The sequence below is a fragment of the Rhamphochromis longiceps genome, linkage group LG18, assembly GCF_057381845.1.
Source record: "Rhamphochromis longiceps isolate RC_006_pf linkage group LG18, R_longiceps_female_GT1.1, whole genome shotgun sequence".
In the NCBI taxonomy this organism is placed as follows: Eukaryota; Metazoa; Chordata; class Actinopteri; order Cichliformes; family Cichlidae; genus Rhamphochromis; species Rhamphochromis longiceps.
The window spans coordinates 21,381,959-21,398,297 of NC_140574.1; the positions used below are offsets into that span (position 1 = coordinate 21,381,959).

Here is a 16,339-nt window from a genome sequence, read left to right on the forward strand (position 1 = left end):
GTTTTTCTAAGGTTTTATGGACTGGTGAAATGAGAGTGAGTCTTGATGGGCCAGATGGATGGGCCCGTGGCTGGATTGGTAAAGGGCAGAGAGCTCCAGTCCGACTCAGACGCCAGCAAGGTGGAGGTGGAGTACTGGTTTGGGCTGGTATCATCAAAGATGAGCTTGTGGGGCCTTTTCGGGTTGAGGAGTCAAGCTCAACTCCCAGTCCTACTGCCAGTTTCTGGAAGACACCTTCTTCAAGCAGTGGTACAGGAAGAAATCTGCATCCTTCAAGAAAAACATGATTTTCATGCAGGACAATGCTCCATCACACGCGTCCAAGTACTCCACAGCGTGGCTGGCAAGAAAGGGTATAAAAGAAGAAAAACTAATGACATGGCCACCTTGTTCACCTGATCTGAACCCCATTGAGAACCTGTGGTCCATCATCAAATGTGAGATTTACAAGGAGGGAAAACAGTACACCTCTCTGAACAGTGTCTGGGAGGCTGTGGTTGCTGCTGCACGCAATGTTGATGGTTAACAGATCAAAACACTGACAGAATCCATGGATGGCAGGCTTTTGAGTGTCCTTGCAAAGAAAGGTGGCTATATTGGTCGCTGATTTGTTTTTGTTTTGTTTTTGAATGTCAGAAATGTATATTTGTGGATGTGGAGATGTTATATTGGTGTCACTGGTAAAAATAAATAATTGAAATGGGTATATATTTGTTTTTTGATAAGTTGCCTAATAATTATGCACAGTAATAGTCACCTGCACACACAGATATCCCCCTAAAATAGCTCAAACTAAAAACAAACTAAAAACTACTTCCAAAAGCATTCAGCTTTGATATTAATGAGTTTTTTGGGTTCATTAAAACATTGTTCAATAATAAAATTATTCCTCAAAAATACAACTTGCCTAATAATTCTGCACTCCCTATAATAACAAATAATAATTGTTGTGGCGTTTTATGTGTTTTTTCTTTGCTGTTATAACAGAATAATTTGAACAAACGTGTCCAGATGTAGCTTGAACTTTAGTGACCTTAACTCAAGTCTGGATGGATTTGCACATAATTTAAAAAAAAGAAATACACACTTAAATCAGAATACTTCTATTATTGATTTTGACCAAGAAATCACCTCAAAACAGCACACACAAATGTATATTTATGTTAACCTTAAAATGAGTCAGAGGAGCCTACCTGACTAAAAAAGAAGAGAAGTGAAATTGCTGCACGTATTCAGACTTTATTGTTCATTTGAGACACAAACTCCTATAAAATATTGGTTTTAATTCTGACACCGCCACCATGTTCTAAAGCTGTAGATTGTTACTGTAACCCATGAGGGTCTTGGCCAGGGGAGAGGGCCAAGACCCTCTTTCGGTGGGAAAGTCACCACCGAAAGTAATCAACCAAACTCTACATGTCAATGTTGTTCTGTTTACTCATTTGCTATTCAAACTATGCTTGTCTGAGCAGAGGGAATAACAAATGGCCAATGAAGGTGCTGTGGTTGTTGACATTATCAAAAATCCAGGTGTCCGGACGGAGCCTCATGTACACCTGGTCTCCTGCAGCCAGCTGCAGAGTCATGCCATTGGTGGCTGTCTCATAGCGATTTCCAGCAGCATGGTTGTACACTGTCACCATCTGCTCTCCATTCTTCATCAGACGCAGCCCCATCGGTCTAGTTGATATATTATGACCAGAGAAGCTGAAGTAATAAACTCCTCTGACCGGAGCAGTGAAAATACCTGGAGATGATGGACACAGTTACAGCTTATATGGCTTAGTGGTAGTGAAAGCACTTATCTAACAAATAAACTCATAAATGTAAGAATACATATAATTATTGTAAGTTTACCTGTTGCAGGGTTGTAAGAACCTGAGTTAAAGTAGACATTTTTGTAAGTCAGTGTGATCTCTGCACTCATTGGTCCAGTATTTCCAACATTGCCGATAGATGCTCCAAATGCCACACGGCTGCCTGGAGATGCATGGAAATATGGGATTATTTGTTTGGTTTGACAACAACAAAACATGAACCTGTATCAGTACACTGATAAAGATCTATACATGTCAGAATAAAACCTCCAGCTGTGTTATGTTCTTACCTTGGATTGATGATTTCAGATCTGCCAGCTGTTTCTCAGCATTATTCAGCTTGGATTCTAGTTGTCGTAATATTAGGCAAAGTTGTTTATTTGTCCCAGCACAGAGTTGAGGTGTCTCAACAAGGGAGCCTTCACTTTCAGATGCTTGGCCATCCACCTGAGGGAAGGCAGCTGCACACAGAAAGAAGAGGCATAAGGTTAAGACTGCAGTCTTCATCTTTTCAGAATTTCTGTTCATCTGTGTTAGTTCCCCCCACAAGGCTCTAGATATATACTGTATCACAAAGACGGAAGTGTCCCTATTTTTTTCCTTTCCGATAAACAAGCACAAAGAAAACTGGGAGACAATAATTATGTGATTGAGACAAGATAACAATTCATGAAAAACCTGTTTTAAGCCCCATGAATGATCCTTCTCTTTATAAGCGGTGTAACATGAGTGGTTCATTGAAATAACAGCAGAAAAAGCAACTGTCTGTCAGTACGCAGTGAGTAATGTTGGACTTCTCGCTGGAAATCAGCAGCAGTAGTAGTCAACATTATAAATAGCAATTTCAGCTACATTCTAAGGTGAACTTGAACGCAACATTTAAACTGAGAATTTTTATACTGGAGAATACAAAGTAAAAGTTGTGAAAGCATGCAAATGCAATACAATAGTCTAACAAGCAAACCTATTGTTAGAATTAAGGCATCCAGCTGTCCTGCTCTTCTTTATCGCTCATGCTCCTTCTTGTTTGAGGTTATTTCTCTGCATGCTTATAGAAGGCAGTGTGAAACAATACATGTATTAAGGCTAATTTACACCACGGAGCACTGCTCCAAGGAGTCTGGCGTAGCTTTAACAGTGTCTGTGAAGCTGGATTCAAGAAAAAAAACACAAGTTTTTTTTAGGGCATGTGTAGGACCATCTTGTGCCAGTACAGAATGTGATGTCACTAGCTTGGTTGGTTGTTTACTACTAATAAACCCAATTAATTAATTTAAGTTAACTAGTGACAGAACTGGGTGTTTAACAAGGAAGCTAAAAAATAGGAGTTTACATTTACGCTGCCCCTGGTTGCAGCAATGAGTTTTATGTTAAAAACCAACTACATACTTTCACTCAGTTTGTTAAGTAGAAAGTGGTCGTTTTTTCTTGCTGGTATGCTGATGGATACTGGGAGTCCCTTTTGTGCTTTGGTGACAAGTAATGTTTGTGGTGTGATGCATGTGTGGAAACATGTTAACTGTTTGGATGTTGTTGTGATATTTTGATACCACGGTTAGCATTTACAGGATATTGTTTTATACAGGAAAACTGTTACTCAATAAGGCCCATCTACTAGTTGTTTTTCTCTTTCTCTCTGACCCAAGAATTAATGTGTAAGACTCACAGGCTGGTACCCCAAGGTCGAAAACACCACAGAGACGAGACCACTTCCTTACTCCCATCCTCCCTTCCTTATCTCTTAGAAAAAGGCTCGTTAAAGGCCAGGTGGTTTGTTTCAGAATTCACTAATGAAAGAACTCTGTATTCTGTGTATTTTGCTGGGATGATCATAAATTGTAGCTGAACTGATAAACTACACACAGGATACTTCTTTGCTCACAAGGCAGGAAGACGTTTCCTTATTTGGTCTGTACCGGTTTGAACTGAGAACTTGCTGACACACGAACCTTTTTTTTCTCTATATAAGCTGTTATGTACTAAATAAACCTTTGAGTCGATTGGGAAGGCAACCTAAAGCAGTCTCTGTTTTCTTGTTCTCCCAAGCTGCTCCCGAGCTCGTACTAACACGCTGAATGGCATACCTGAGTGTTACTTTGAATAATTAGGAATCTTATAAGGAAAGGACAGAACTCTGCTTATCGCTCGTGCCTTGGAGGGAAAACCGGGATGGACATTTTTTCCTTCAATTTGGTGTCAGAAGTGGGATTGACTGACAGAAGGTAAATATGCGTCTTTCATATTTATATAAAGACCGTATTATACCTCTCTCAGTGATCGATCCATAAAAAAAAAACGGGATATGCTGACGAAGTTTCACTTAGTGATCCAGAGAGATACACTGACGACTTCCTCAGTCCCCGAATAAAGTAAATTAACCCTTGTGTGGTATTGGTGGACCCGCTAGTTGTGGCTTTCCAAATTAACACTATCAAACAATTTTATGTTAAATTACTATGAATTAATGTGCTTCTCGTTTTTCTTTTATATAAAATGTTATAAATAAATCAGTTATAATCAAGTGGAAAGACACAACACATTTATACGTAAAAAAAAATAATAATAATAATTAATTGTTTAATTTTTCTTTTGAAAAAAAAAAAAAAAAAAACACGGGTCTCAAGGGTTAAAAGCAGTAAATTAAAAGCAGAAAGACACAGGGAGTTGCCTGTTGTTTTGCGAGAAGTTGCTCGTTAAGTGAGAGTTGCTCACCCAAACAAAAATTGCTAGCAATAAATTTAAAGTGACCTCAGCTGTGCCGCAGCGAAAATACTAACCTAAATCCTCCTAGCGTGTAAACCCCTCTGGAAATCACTGAACATGGGTCAGAATAATTCAAAGACCACAGACAGGTCCGATAAAAAATCTAAAGTACCTGTAAAACCAAAAATTAATAAAATACAAAATAAAGTCTCAAATAACGGCTCAGTGCGCCTCCCATTTCCGGTTACGTGTAACCTACGTCCGCGAATCGGTGAAGACGTCCATGATCACGTATCCAGAACATGCGGAAGTGCTTATGTGACTGACTTTGTTTACAACTTACGGACTGTAAGTTCAATGCATTCTAATTTATTTCCGGAGCCCTATCCCGAACGATTATCGCCAGAAAACAGGTCAGTAAAACTGAAGGCCAGTGCAGATACTACCACGAAAGCTAAAAGTGTTAAGATAATGTTGAATTTTGATGTAGAAGGCTCAGAGGAAAGTGAGAAACTAATGTATGCAGGATTACCCGCTCCAGCACAGCAAGGAAGTTTCAGAGGACGGAAGGATAAAAGTAGAGATATGTGTTTTTATTGTGGCTCAGTTTTCCAGCAGCCGCAGACACCCAGAGCAAAAATGAATTTGTGTATTTCATTTAACATAAAGGGTGAAATGTTTGCTGACACTGATAACAGCTTATGTTTTCTCTGCCCTATGTACCGACATGATGGAGAAGGAACATCCTCTGTGTCAGCTGGACCCTCAGCAGAGAATGAACTCAACATCCTTTTTGTCCGGTACTCTATGTCACACACTGTGCCAAAAAAACGTGTACAGACGCCACTACTAGGTAATCCCATGACTGGGAGCCACACTTTTGTTTCTCTCACACTTTTCAACAACATGATAACTGCTCACACAAGTGAAGGTCAAACAGTGATTTTGTCACATAACTCAGACATAGGTTATGACATAACTACACCATGTCGTCACATAGATCTAACCTACCCTATCCACTGTACTATTTCTGCACTTACGTTGCCAGCTGAATACCAGAATATGACATTGTGGTCTAAAAGTGAGAATGATATAGGATTTATTGACTGTACACTTTATCACGTACACCTATTAAAACAACAAGCCAGTATATGTCAAGCAACATCCCATTTCTGCCGAAAAAGCCGCAGCCCTAGATGTCATGATAGGAGATTTATTGACTACAGGAGTAATAAAGCCCACACTCCTGTCAATCCTGTGCCAAAGCCTAACAAACCTGGCGTATGGCGTTTCATACAAGACTTAAGGCAAATTAATGCAGTCAACATTCCTCTGCCACCTCTCGTTTCAGATGTTCACAGCATATTGACATGCATTGCATACACATTTTACCGTGGTGGATTTATGCTCCGCTCCTTTTTCTCAGTACCTGTGCATGAAGACACACAGCCGTTATTTGCATTCACACATAGAAATAAGCAGTACACTTGGACTCGTTTGCCCCAAGGCATGGTAGACAGCCCTGCTGCTTTCTCAATGGTGGTCTGTGCTACCCTGGTGCTTCACTCCTCCAGGGCTGCACCCTGATCCACATGTGGATGACCTCCTCCTCTGTGCTGAAAGTGAAAAACTATGTCAAACTGCTACACACATGCTTCTCCAGCACCTGCAAAAGACTGGCCACAAAGCATCAGCAAAGAAAATGCAGTACTGTCAGACTTCTGTTCAATATTTGGGATTCACACTGTCTCACGGAAAACGTTCCATGACTGCAGACAGGGTCAAAGCTGTGACCTCCGTCCCTCGTCCTACTACACAGAAGGAAATGTTGTCCTTCCTAGGCATGGTGAACTATTGCAGACAGTGGATACCAGACTGTTCTTTTCATGACCACATTCTGCGTGACTGTTGTAAAAAAGACAAGCCTCCTCGAATACTGTGGTCCACAGAAATGACTGCCTCTTTCAATGCATTAAAGGGAGTGCTGATCTCCGCCACTCAAAGGTGCTGCCTGAATTGTTCAGGAATGCCGGCCTGCCTGAGGGCAGTAGCAGCTTGCTCTATCATGATAAGGGACTGCGAGAAGCTCACACTCTCACATGACACTATTCTACACACCAATCACCAGGTCACGACCATTCTAGCAAACATAACTACACAACATATGCAAATCTCACTATAAAAGCGAGCAGCACACCCAATTCGCCAGCACATTTATTGATCCTATGCTGTGTTCTTCTGACCGACAGGATGGCTCAGACAGGCTTGACGATCATGACTGCATGACACGTATACAGGAATCCACAGCACCACGTCCAGATTTAGAGCAAACACCTATCCCAGACTCAGCCACGGTTTATGTGGACGGGTCCTGTTCAAGGCCGAGAGACAACTCATTTCTTTGTGGCTATTCAGTGGTGACATTGCCTGACATCATACTAGAGGCTCACTCATTACCATTTCACTCAGCACAAAAAGCAGAGCTCATGGCTTTAATACGCGCCTGTGAGCTCCATTTGGATAAGCATGTGACAATTTGCGCAGACAGCCGCTATGCATTTGGCGTTGTGCATGACTTTGGCACATTGTGGAGACAGAGAGGATTTAGATCTGCTGATGGAAAATAAATTGCTAAATTCTGATTTTGTTCAAAGACTTTTGCAGGCTATACAGCTACCATCGGCCGTTGCAGTTGTAAAAAACGAAAGGACACAGTACAGCTGACACAGACGAAGCAACAGGTAATGCTTTAGCAGACGTGACAGCCAAGGCTGCAGCTGCATCACAGCTCCCACCTCCGCAGGAAGTATTATCTGTGCCCCTACAGCTGCCACTTGTTACACTCCCAGACTATTTAGAAACAAATGTTGATTTAAAATTTATACAAGAGCAAGCCTCTGCATAGAATAATGACTGTACCTTAGATGACAGAGATGGCTTATACAAAATCTTAAGGGTTTGATTGCCCTCCCATATTCCCTGATGCCAGTCCTTGCCCGACATTTTCACTGTGTGAGTCATGTCGGACAAAGAGGGGTAATAGGGGCAATAAAATCAAGATTTGTAATTGAGAAAACATCACATGCAGTAAAAAGCATATTAGCAACCTGTCTAACATGTGCGCGAACTAATGTAGGTAGCTCAAAAGCAAAACATCAGCATTTACCACAACCAGATTTTCCATTTCATACATTACAAATTGATTTCACACATATGCCAGCACAAGGAAGCATCAAGTACTTACTGGTAATAGTGGATCAATTTAGTAAATGAGTAGAAGCTTATCCAACCTCAAAAGAAACTGCAGTAGTCTATCAAAAGTTGAGCAATGAAATAATACCCAGATTCGGAATACCTCACCAGATTAACAGTGATAGAGGATCTTCATTCACATTAGAAGTAATTCAAAAGTGTGCTAAAACTTTAATGACCTGGGTCAAATTACTTCCTCAAGTCCTCTGTGAGATTAGAATGACTCCATCTGCAGTAACCAAATTATCTCCATTTGAAATAAGATTATTTCCAACACCATGGTCAGCTTCCAGAGGGGCACCGCTAGTAGAAGGTGATGTATATTGCATTGTCCACTGATGTTCACAACCTGGTAGAAACACTGGATAATAACTATCAGAAAGTTTGTCTCTCTCAGCCTTTCCCCTCCACAGTTCCACCAGTGGAGACAAGGAGATGCGTGTTGGAGAAGCCACTAAAACCAAGGACACTCTGGGAGGCCGCGCGTGTTCCAGCCCCAGACTGTACTGGCAGTGACGAAGAACCAGCATCCTCACAGACGGACAACCTCAGTGGATTCATGCCAGCAGGGTTAAGACCAGCCCAATCGGACCATCTCAGGCGTCGGATCAAGCAGATGACATCTCCGGCGGGCCAACGCCCGGAACCAGAGCAAATAAACACACGGGTAGATGACATCTCAGGCGAGCCAGCGCCCGGATCCAATGTACATACACACACGCAATCACTGATTAACACACAACGTCTGAAAGAACAACAACAAGGTACTCAAACATCCAGCAGGAACAGAAAGCCAAAAGTACCACATGATGTCTAACCTGATAAAGCCAGACTCATTCCATCCTGATAATGGAGAAAATGAAATGCCCATTGTCATCACACGACGCTTATTCTGTGTCTCTCGAACCTGGGACCAGGCCAGGAGACGACTGAAGAACTGTCTTTCTTATATATTTAGGTTATTTATCATATCTATCGCATTAACCTTAGGATTTCTCTTTGCTATTTTGTATTGTAAACTGCAACCATGTTCACATTTCTGCAGGTCATATTTTGCTGACTATACCTCATGCTCTATTTTGCAAGACACCTACTTAATGCACTCATTACGTTCCCTAAAATCAGTAAATAGCAACATAGACGCCACTAATAAACCATTTTATGCACCCTCTAGAGCAGGAGCTAACGCCTGGTATGAAAATGCCAGAACAGCCGCTCGTGATTTAGGAAACAGTAACTGTTATGTCTGTTCAAAGGCTAATCCAGAACAGGTAATAGTAGGATACCCCATATCCGGTTTCCCCCTCACTGAGGGACTAGAGGAAATCGGCGGAGATAATGCTCTCTTTAAAGACGCTTTACAGTTGACTCTGAGCCCTCTCGACTGCCTACTTAGACACACACACACACCAACTAACCCTGAGACTCCATTAGGCGAATTATTGAAGTTATCTAATGACACCGCAGGGACCTGCGCCCCAATGAAACGCCCCAAGAATAGGTTAAAGCCCTCACTGCCCTTAGGACAGATCCCTCTCCATTTTAATACTAGTATGATATGTCTGCGCAGACTAAAGTTAACTGGCCCAGACACACACATAGATTATACAAAGGATAACTACACATTCTTCTCTGACTCCCCAGGTGCACGCTGTAATGAGACATGGCTAGCTGTCTCTGTGGCTGAAGTTGTATCATATCTGGAGGAACACACACACAGTTCAAGTTCGAGCAGAGACTCGATCATTGTTCCCCCAGAGGGTGTATTAAATGATACTGACTGGGGGGAGTTAGTTAAATCACACATGGTCACGCGCCTGACCAGACCAATCCCACATGCTTATTGGATGTGCAATAATACTCTTAGATTAGCTCTACCTGTTAATTGGACCGGTACCTGTGGTCTAGTAACCGTTGATGTATGCTGTACTTTCATTCCCAATAACACCGCCCCTAACGGTTCATTCACACAAGCTATGAATAGACTTGAAGCATTGCAGATAGAACTAATTGCCAATACAGGTCACGGTCAGTGGCTACATAAGTGGCTACAGGACACGTTTGGAAGATGGAAGAAACTAATTGTAGCCTTTGTAACCGTTGCAGCATGTATTATTTTGTTTTCGATGATTATTGTCTGTTGTGTGATACCATGTATACGCTCTCGGAATTTTTGATATTAAGCTTGCTCGAAGGACCAGTTACAGTTATGATTTGTCTTTATATTATGTTATTACATTCTGTCTTTATACTATGTTATCATTTCATGATAAAAGGAGAGAACTGTTGTGATATTTTGATACCACGGTTAGCATTTACAGGATATTGTTTTATACAGGAAAACTGTTACTCAATAAGGCCCATCTACTAGTTGTTTTTCTCTTTCTCTCTGACCCAAGAATTAATGTGTAAGACTCACAGGCTGGTACCCCAAGGTCGAAAACACCACAGAGACGAGACCACTTCCTTACTCCCATCCTCCCTTCCTTATCTCTTAGAAAAAGGCTCGTTAAAGGCCAGGTGGTTTGTTTCAGAATTCACTAATGAAAGAACTCTGTATTCTGTGTATTTTGCTGGGATGATCATAAATTGTAGCTGAACTGATAAACTACACACAGGATACTTCTTTGCTCACAAGGCAGGAAGACGTTTCCTTATTTGGTCTGTACCGGTTTGAACTGAGAACTTGCTGACACACGAACCTTTTTTTTCTCTATATAAGCTGTTATGTACTAAATAAACCTTTGAGTCGATTGGGAAGGCAACCTAAAGCAGTCTCTGTTTTCTTGTTCTCCCAAGCTGCTCCCGAGCTCGTACTAACACGCTGAATGGCATACCTGAGTGTTACTTTGAATAATTAGGAATCTTATAAGGAAAGGACAGAACTCTGCTTATCGCTCGTGCCTTGGAGGGAAAACCGGGATGGACATTTTTTCCTTCAGATGTGCTTGGGAAAAAAGACCATTTTAATGCATAAAACTGTGCTGAGCGGATTTTGTGAATACCTGCTCTGACAGCTGATTGTACCATTTGGTCTCTACATACAACCCGATGAGTTCATAGTGAATAGTGTGCTTATATGGTGCTAAGAAGTTTAGTGGTAGTGAAATGCAGCACTTATCTAACAAATAAACTCATAAATGTAAGAATACGTATAATTATGTTAAGTTTACCTGTTGCAGGGCTGTAAGAACCTGAGTTAAAGTAGACATTCCTGTAGAGCAGTGTGATCTCTGCACTTATTGGTCCAGTATTTCCAACATTGCCGATAGATGCTCCAAATGCCACACGGCTGCCTGGAGTTGCATGGAAATATGGGATTATTTCTTTGGTTTGACAACAACAAAACATGAACCTGTATCAGTACACTGATAAAGATCTATACATGTAAGAATAAAAACCTCCAGCTGTGTTATGTTCTTACCTTGGATTGATGATTTCAGATCTGCCAGCTGCCAGCTAGAGTAAAAATGAACACAGGGAGGCTCTCAAGCAACACACACGCTGCCCAAACCACTGTCACTCACAGCTGTGGCAAAATGGGGAAGTGGAAGGGGCGTGGCTGTTTGGGATGGCAGATTGTGGTCGTGTCCAAATTCATGGGCTGCATCCTCCGGGTAGGCCGGAAGTAAACGGCCTAGCCTTCAGATTAGCGTCACCGCTGTCTCGGTGGAGTTTAATAAACTTGGCCGTCTGCTCCTTGCTATCTAAAATATAATAGGACATTGGCTTAAATTCTCGACTGTCTCATACTTATGTTTAATCAGTTTTCTGTTTGACGTTTAGTCAGCTGTGTAAAAACCAAGGAGGAACCCACCCGGGGGATTAATAAAGTTTTATTTTATCTAATCTAATAACTTTAATCTCAGCCAAACCGATTTACTCACGAACAAACAAAACACTGAAAAAAGCCCAACAATAACATTTTTAGGTTGTCTAAGTGAATTAAATATTACGTTTAACCCGAGTAGCGAAAGTCCGCGGTGATCTGAAAATGATGTGCCGGGAGTTGTGCCGTTCTCGGCCGCATCAGTAACCCTCGAGCTCCCGGCTTGCTATCGAGCTGGTGGGTAGCAGACGCCTCCGAAAACGTCGAAGCACTTTGGCAAATATGCGATATCTTGATGAAACGAGCAGATATTTGATGTTTACACAGCTAATTTCTCGCCTGAAAATATGTTAAAAGTTTATTTTGTGACCCAGAAAGATTAGTATGAGTAATTTTAAAACTTAGTAGCGGCCGCCATTGTTGGAAACTGGAGTTTGGCTGGGCCGCGCTATGAATTCTGGGATATGGTGGGCCATGAAGGACACACCCGACCCATCCTTCAAATTCGGGGAAAAGGAGGACGCATCTGTCGGCCGCATTCGGAGGAGTCTATGAATTTGGACAGCCTTCGGCGCGTTGCTGTGACGTAATTGGTCTACAAATGCGGCCTCAGGAGGATGTAGCCCATGAATTTGGACACGACATATATGCCGTGGCTGACGAGCTGCAACACACCTCAGCTGTGGCTCATGAGGCAGACCTGGAACACAGGAAGGGGAGAAAAAAAAGAGGGAGAGGCACTAGAGGTCAGCGACCGTAACACGGTATTCCTATTTTTTTCAGTTCTAATAATCAAGACAAAGACAACTCAGAGACAATGTTTATCTTGAATTACACTTCATGAAAATGCAGTTTCAAGCCCTATTGTTGTAATTGTGAAAGCATACAATACAATAGTCTAATTAACCTGTTGTTATCAAAGAAAAGTGTTCTCAAGTTCATCTCCCTGTTGGAGCTCAGTCTGGGTGGAGTTCTTTTTTTCTCCTCGTCTTTCTTCATGTTGTGCATTTTCTATGGTTTCGGTTCGTATCTTAAATGCCCCATGGGGATAGAAAAAAGTCTTTTTGACTTTGAAAATAGGGAAACCAACATGAGGAAATGAGACCTAGTTTAATTTTCCCAGTGAGATAATATCAAACAAATCACAAACTTTGTAATCAGTACAATCGGAGTCGAGCATTTCTGATTTGTTGCTTTTTTGTGAAAGGAGCCCCAGTATAAAGTGTTGTGGAGGAAGAGTTTAGGTAGGACGTCTACATTGTGTTTATCGTTGAAGAAGATAACATCACAGGAATTACTTATCATGAACCTAAGGATAGGATGCACAAAACTAAGAGTCAGGATTTTGAATGAATTAAAACTCTCTGAGTCTTTGGTAAATTAAGAAACCAGAGTGGAAGCTGTTGCCTCTCCTCCTCCTCGCCCTGTAGTTTGAGGCTTCTGAGACTTAGGCTACATCCACACGTACAGTGGGGCAAAAAAGTATTTAGTCAGCCACCGATTGTGCAAGTTCCCCCACCTAAAATGATGACAGAGGTCAGTAATTTGCACCAGAGGTACACTTCAACTGTGAGAGACAGAATGTGAAAAAAAAATCCATGAATCCACATGGTAGGATTTGTAAAGAATTTATTCGTAAATCAGGGTGGAAAATAAGTATTTGGTCACCTCAAACAAGGAAAATCTCTGGCTCTCACAGACCTGTAACGTCTTCTGTAAGAAGCTTTTCTGTCCCCCACTCGTTACCTGTATGAATGGCACCTGTTTGAACTCATCATCTGTATAAAAGACACCTGTCCACAGCCTCAAACAGTCAGACTCCAAATTCCGCCATGGCCAAGACCAAAGAGCTTTCGAAGGACACCAGGAAAAGTATTGTAGACCTGCACCAGACTGGGAAGAGTGAATCTACAATAGGCAAGCAGCTTGGTGTGAAAAAATCAACTGTGGGAGCAATCATCAGAAAATGGAAGACATACAAGACCACTGATAATCTCCCTCGATCTGGGGCTCCACGCAAGATCTCATCCCGTGGGGTCAAAATGATCATGAGAACGGTGAGCAAAGATCCCAGAACCACACAGGGGGACCTGGTGAATGACCTGCAGAGAGCTGGGACCAAAGTAACAAAGGTCACCATCAGTAACACACTACAACGGCAGGGAATCAAATCCCGCAGTGCCAGACGTGTTCCGCTGCTGAAGCCAGTGCATGTCCAGGCCCGTCTGAAGTTTGCCAGAGAGCACATGGATGATACAGCAGAGGATTGGGAGAATGTCATGTGGTCAGATGAAACCAAAGTAGAACTTTTTGGTATAAACTCAACTCGTCGTGTTTGGAGGAAGAAGAATACTGAGTTGCATCCCAAGAACACCATACCTACTGTGAAGCATGGGGGTGGAAACATCATGCTATGGGGCTGTTTTTCTGCCAAGGGGACAGGACGACTGATCCGTGTTAAGGACAGAATGAATGGGGCCATGTATCGTGAGATTTTGAGCCAAAACCTCCTTCCATCAGTGAGAACTTTGAAGATGACACGAGGCTGGGTCTTCCAACATGACAATGATCCAAAACACACCACCCGAGCAACAAAGGAGTGGCTCCGTAAGAAGCATTTGAAAGTCCTGGAGTGGCCTAGCCAGTCTCCAGACCTCAACCCCATAGAAAATCTGTGGCGGGAGTTGAAAGTCCGTGTTGCTCGGCGACAGCCCCAAAACATCGCTGCTCTCGAGAAGATCTGCATGGAGGAATGGGCCAAAATACCAGCTACTGTGTGTGCAAACCTGGTAAAGACCTATAGTAAACGTTTGACCTCTGTTATTGCCAACAAAGGTTATGTTACAAAGTATTGAGTTGTATTTTTGTTATTGACCAAATACTTATTTTCCACCCTGATTTACGAATAAATTCTTTACAAATCCTACCATGTGGATTCATGGATTTTTTTTTCACATTCTGTCTCTCACAGTTGAAGTGTACCTCTGGTGCAAATTACTGACCTCTGTCATCATTTTAGGTGGGGGAACTTGCACAATCGGTGGCTGACTAAATACTTTTTTGCCCCACTGTACGTGTGGATGTAGCCTAAGTCTCAGAAGCCTCAAACTACAGGGCGAGGAGGAGGAGAGGCAACAGCTTCCACTCTGGTTTCTTAATTTACCAAAGACTCAGAGAGTTTTAATTCATTCAAAATCCTGACTCTTAGTTTTGTGCATCCTATCCTTAGGTTCATGATAAGTAATTCCTGTGATGTTATCTTCTTCAACGATAAACACAATGTAGACGTCCTACCTAAACTCTTCCTCCACAACACTTTATACTGGGGCTCCTTTCACAAAAAAGCAACAAATCAGAAATGCTCGACTCCGATTGTACTGATTACAAAGTTTGTGATTTGTTTGATATTATCTCACTGGGAAAATTAAACTAGGTCTCATTTCCTCATGTTGGTTTCCCTATTTTCAAAGTCAAAAAGACTTTTTTCTATCCCCATGGGGCATTTAAGATACGAACCGAAACCATAGAAAATGCACAACATGAAGAAAGACGAGGAGAAAAAAAGAACTCCACCCAGACTGAGCTCCAACAGGGAGATGAACTTGAGAACACTTTTCTTTGATAACAACAGGTTAGTTAGACTATTGTATTGTATGCTTTCACAATTACAACAATAGGGCTTGAAACTGCATTTTCATGAAGTGTAATTCAAGATAAACATTGTCTCTGAGTTGTCTTTGTCTTGATTATTAGAACTGAAAAAAATAGGAATACCGTGTTACGGTCGCTGACCTCTAGTGCCTCTCCCTCTTTTTTTTCTCCAGACCTCAACCCCATAGAAAATCTGTGGCGGGAGTTGAAAGTCCGTGTTGCTCGGCGACAGCCCCAAAACATCGCTGCTCTCGAGAAGATCTGCATGGAGGAATGGGCCAAAATACCAGCTACTGTGTGTGCAAACCTGGTAAAGACCTATAGTAAACGTTTGACCTCTGTTATTGCCAACAAAGGTTATGTTACAAAGTATTGAGTTGTATTTTTGTTATTGACCAAATACTTATTTTCCACCCTGATTTACGAATAAATTCTTTACAAATCCTACCATGTGGATTCATGGATTTTTTTTCACATTCTGTCTCTCACAGTTGAAGTGTACCTCTGGTGCAAATTACTGACCTCTGTCATCATTTTAGGTGGGGGAACTTGCACAATCGGTGGCTGACTAAATACTTTTTTGCCCCACTATACACGGGTATTTTTGATAACGGAGATTTTCCGTTTTCGTTTTAAAAAATAATCCCGTCCACACGTAAACGCAGAAATGAAGGAAAATGCTGCTAGGAACATGCCAAAGCAACAGGTGGCAATATATTCCTAACTGTGTTGGCCAATCAGAAGTCTAGAAGCCTCGTGGGAAATAGTAAACAAGGATGTGGCATAGAAGCAGAACTGAGTCGTATGTGTGGAGGGACAGTAACTGTGTGTGTATATATGTAAGCATTTAAACACTGCAGAGAGTACAATTAACAGTAATAGTATTGTAGAAATTCATTTCACCGAAACAATAACGTGGCGCACAGTGTGACGTCAAAAAAGGCGCACACCTTTGACGCTGCGTTTTCTCAGTTTTCTCAGTTTTTCTCGTCCACACGTAAATGCAAAAACGGAGTTTTCAAAAATATCCACCCTGGCCAGAGTTTTTAAAAATCTCAGTTTTCAGTGACCGAAAACAGCGTTTACG

General features: G+C 41.8%; 1 protein-coding gene across 1 annotated transcript; it reads right to left on the reverse strand.

Annotated features, from left to right (window-relative positions):
- Positions 1-1,254: 1,254 nt before the first annotated feature.
- On the reverse strand, positions 1,255-2,437 carry LOC146648195 (complement C1q-like protein 2). Its single transcript, XM_085390046.1, has 3 exons — positions 2,108-2,437; positions 1,858-1,980; positions 1,255-1,747 (listed from the first exon to the last, which is right to left on the reverse strand). Exons 1-3 carry the CDS (start codon positions 2,343-2,345, stop codon positions 1,455-1,457), a joined length of 654 nt encoding a protein of 217 aa, XP_085246172.1. The 5' UTR covers positions 2,346-2,437; the 3' UTR covers positions 1,255-1,454.
- Positions 2,438-16,339: the final 13,902 nt, after the last annotated feature.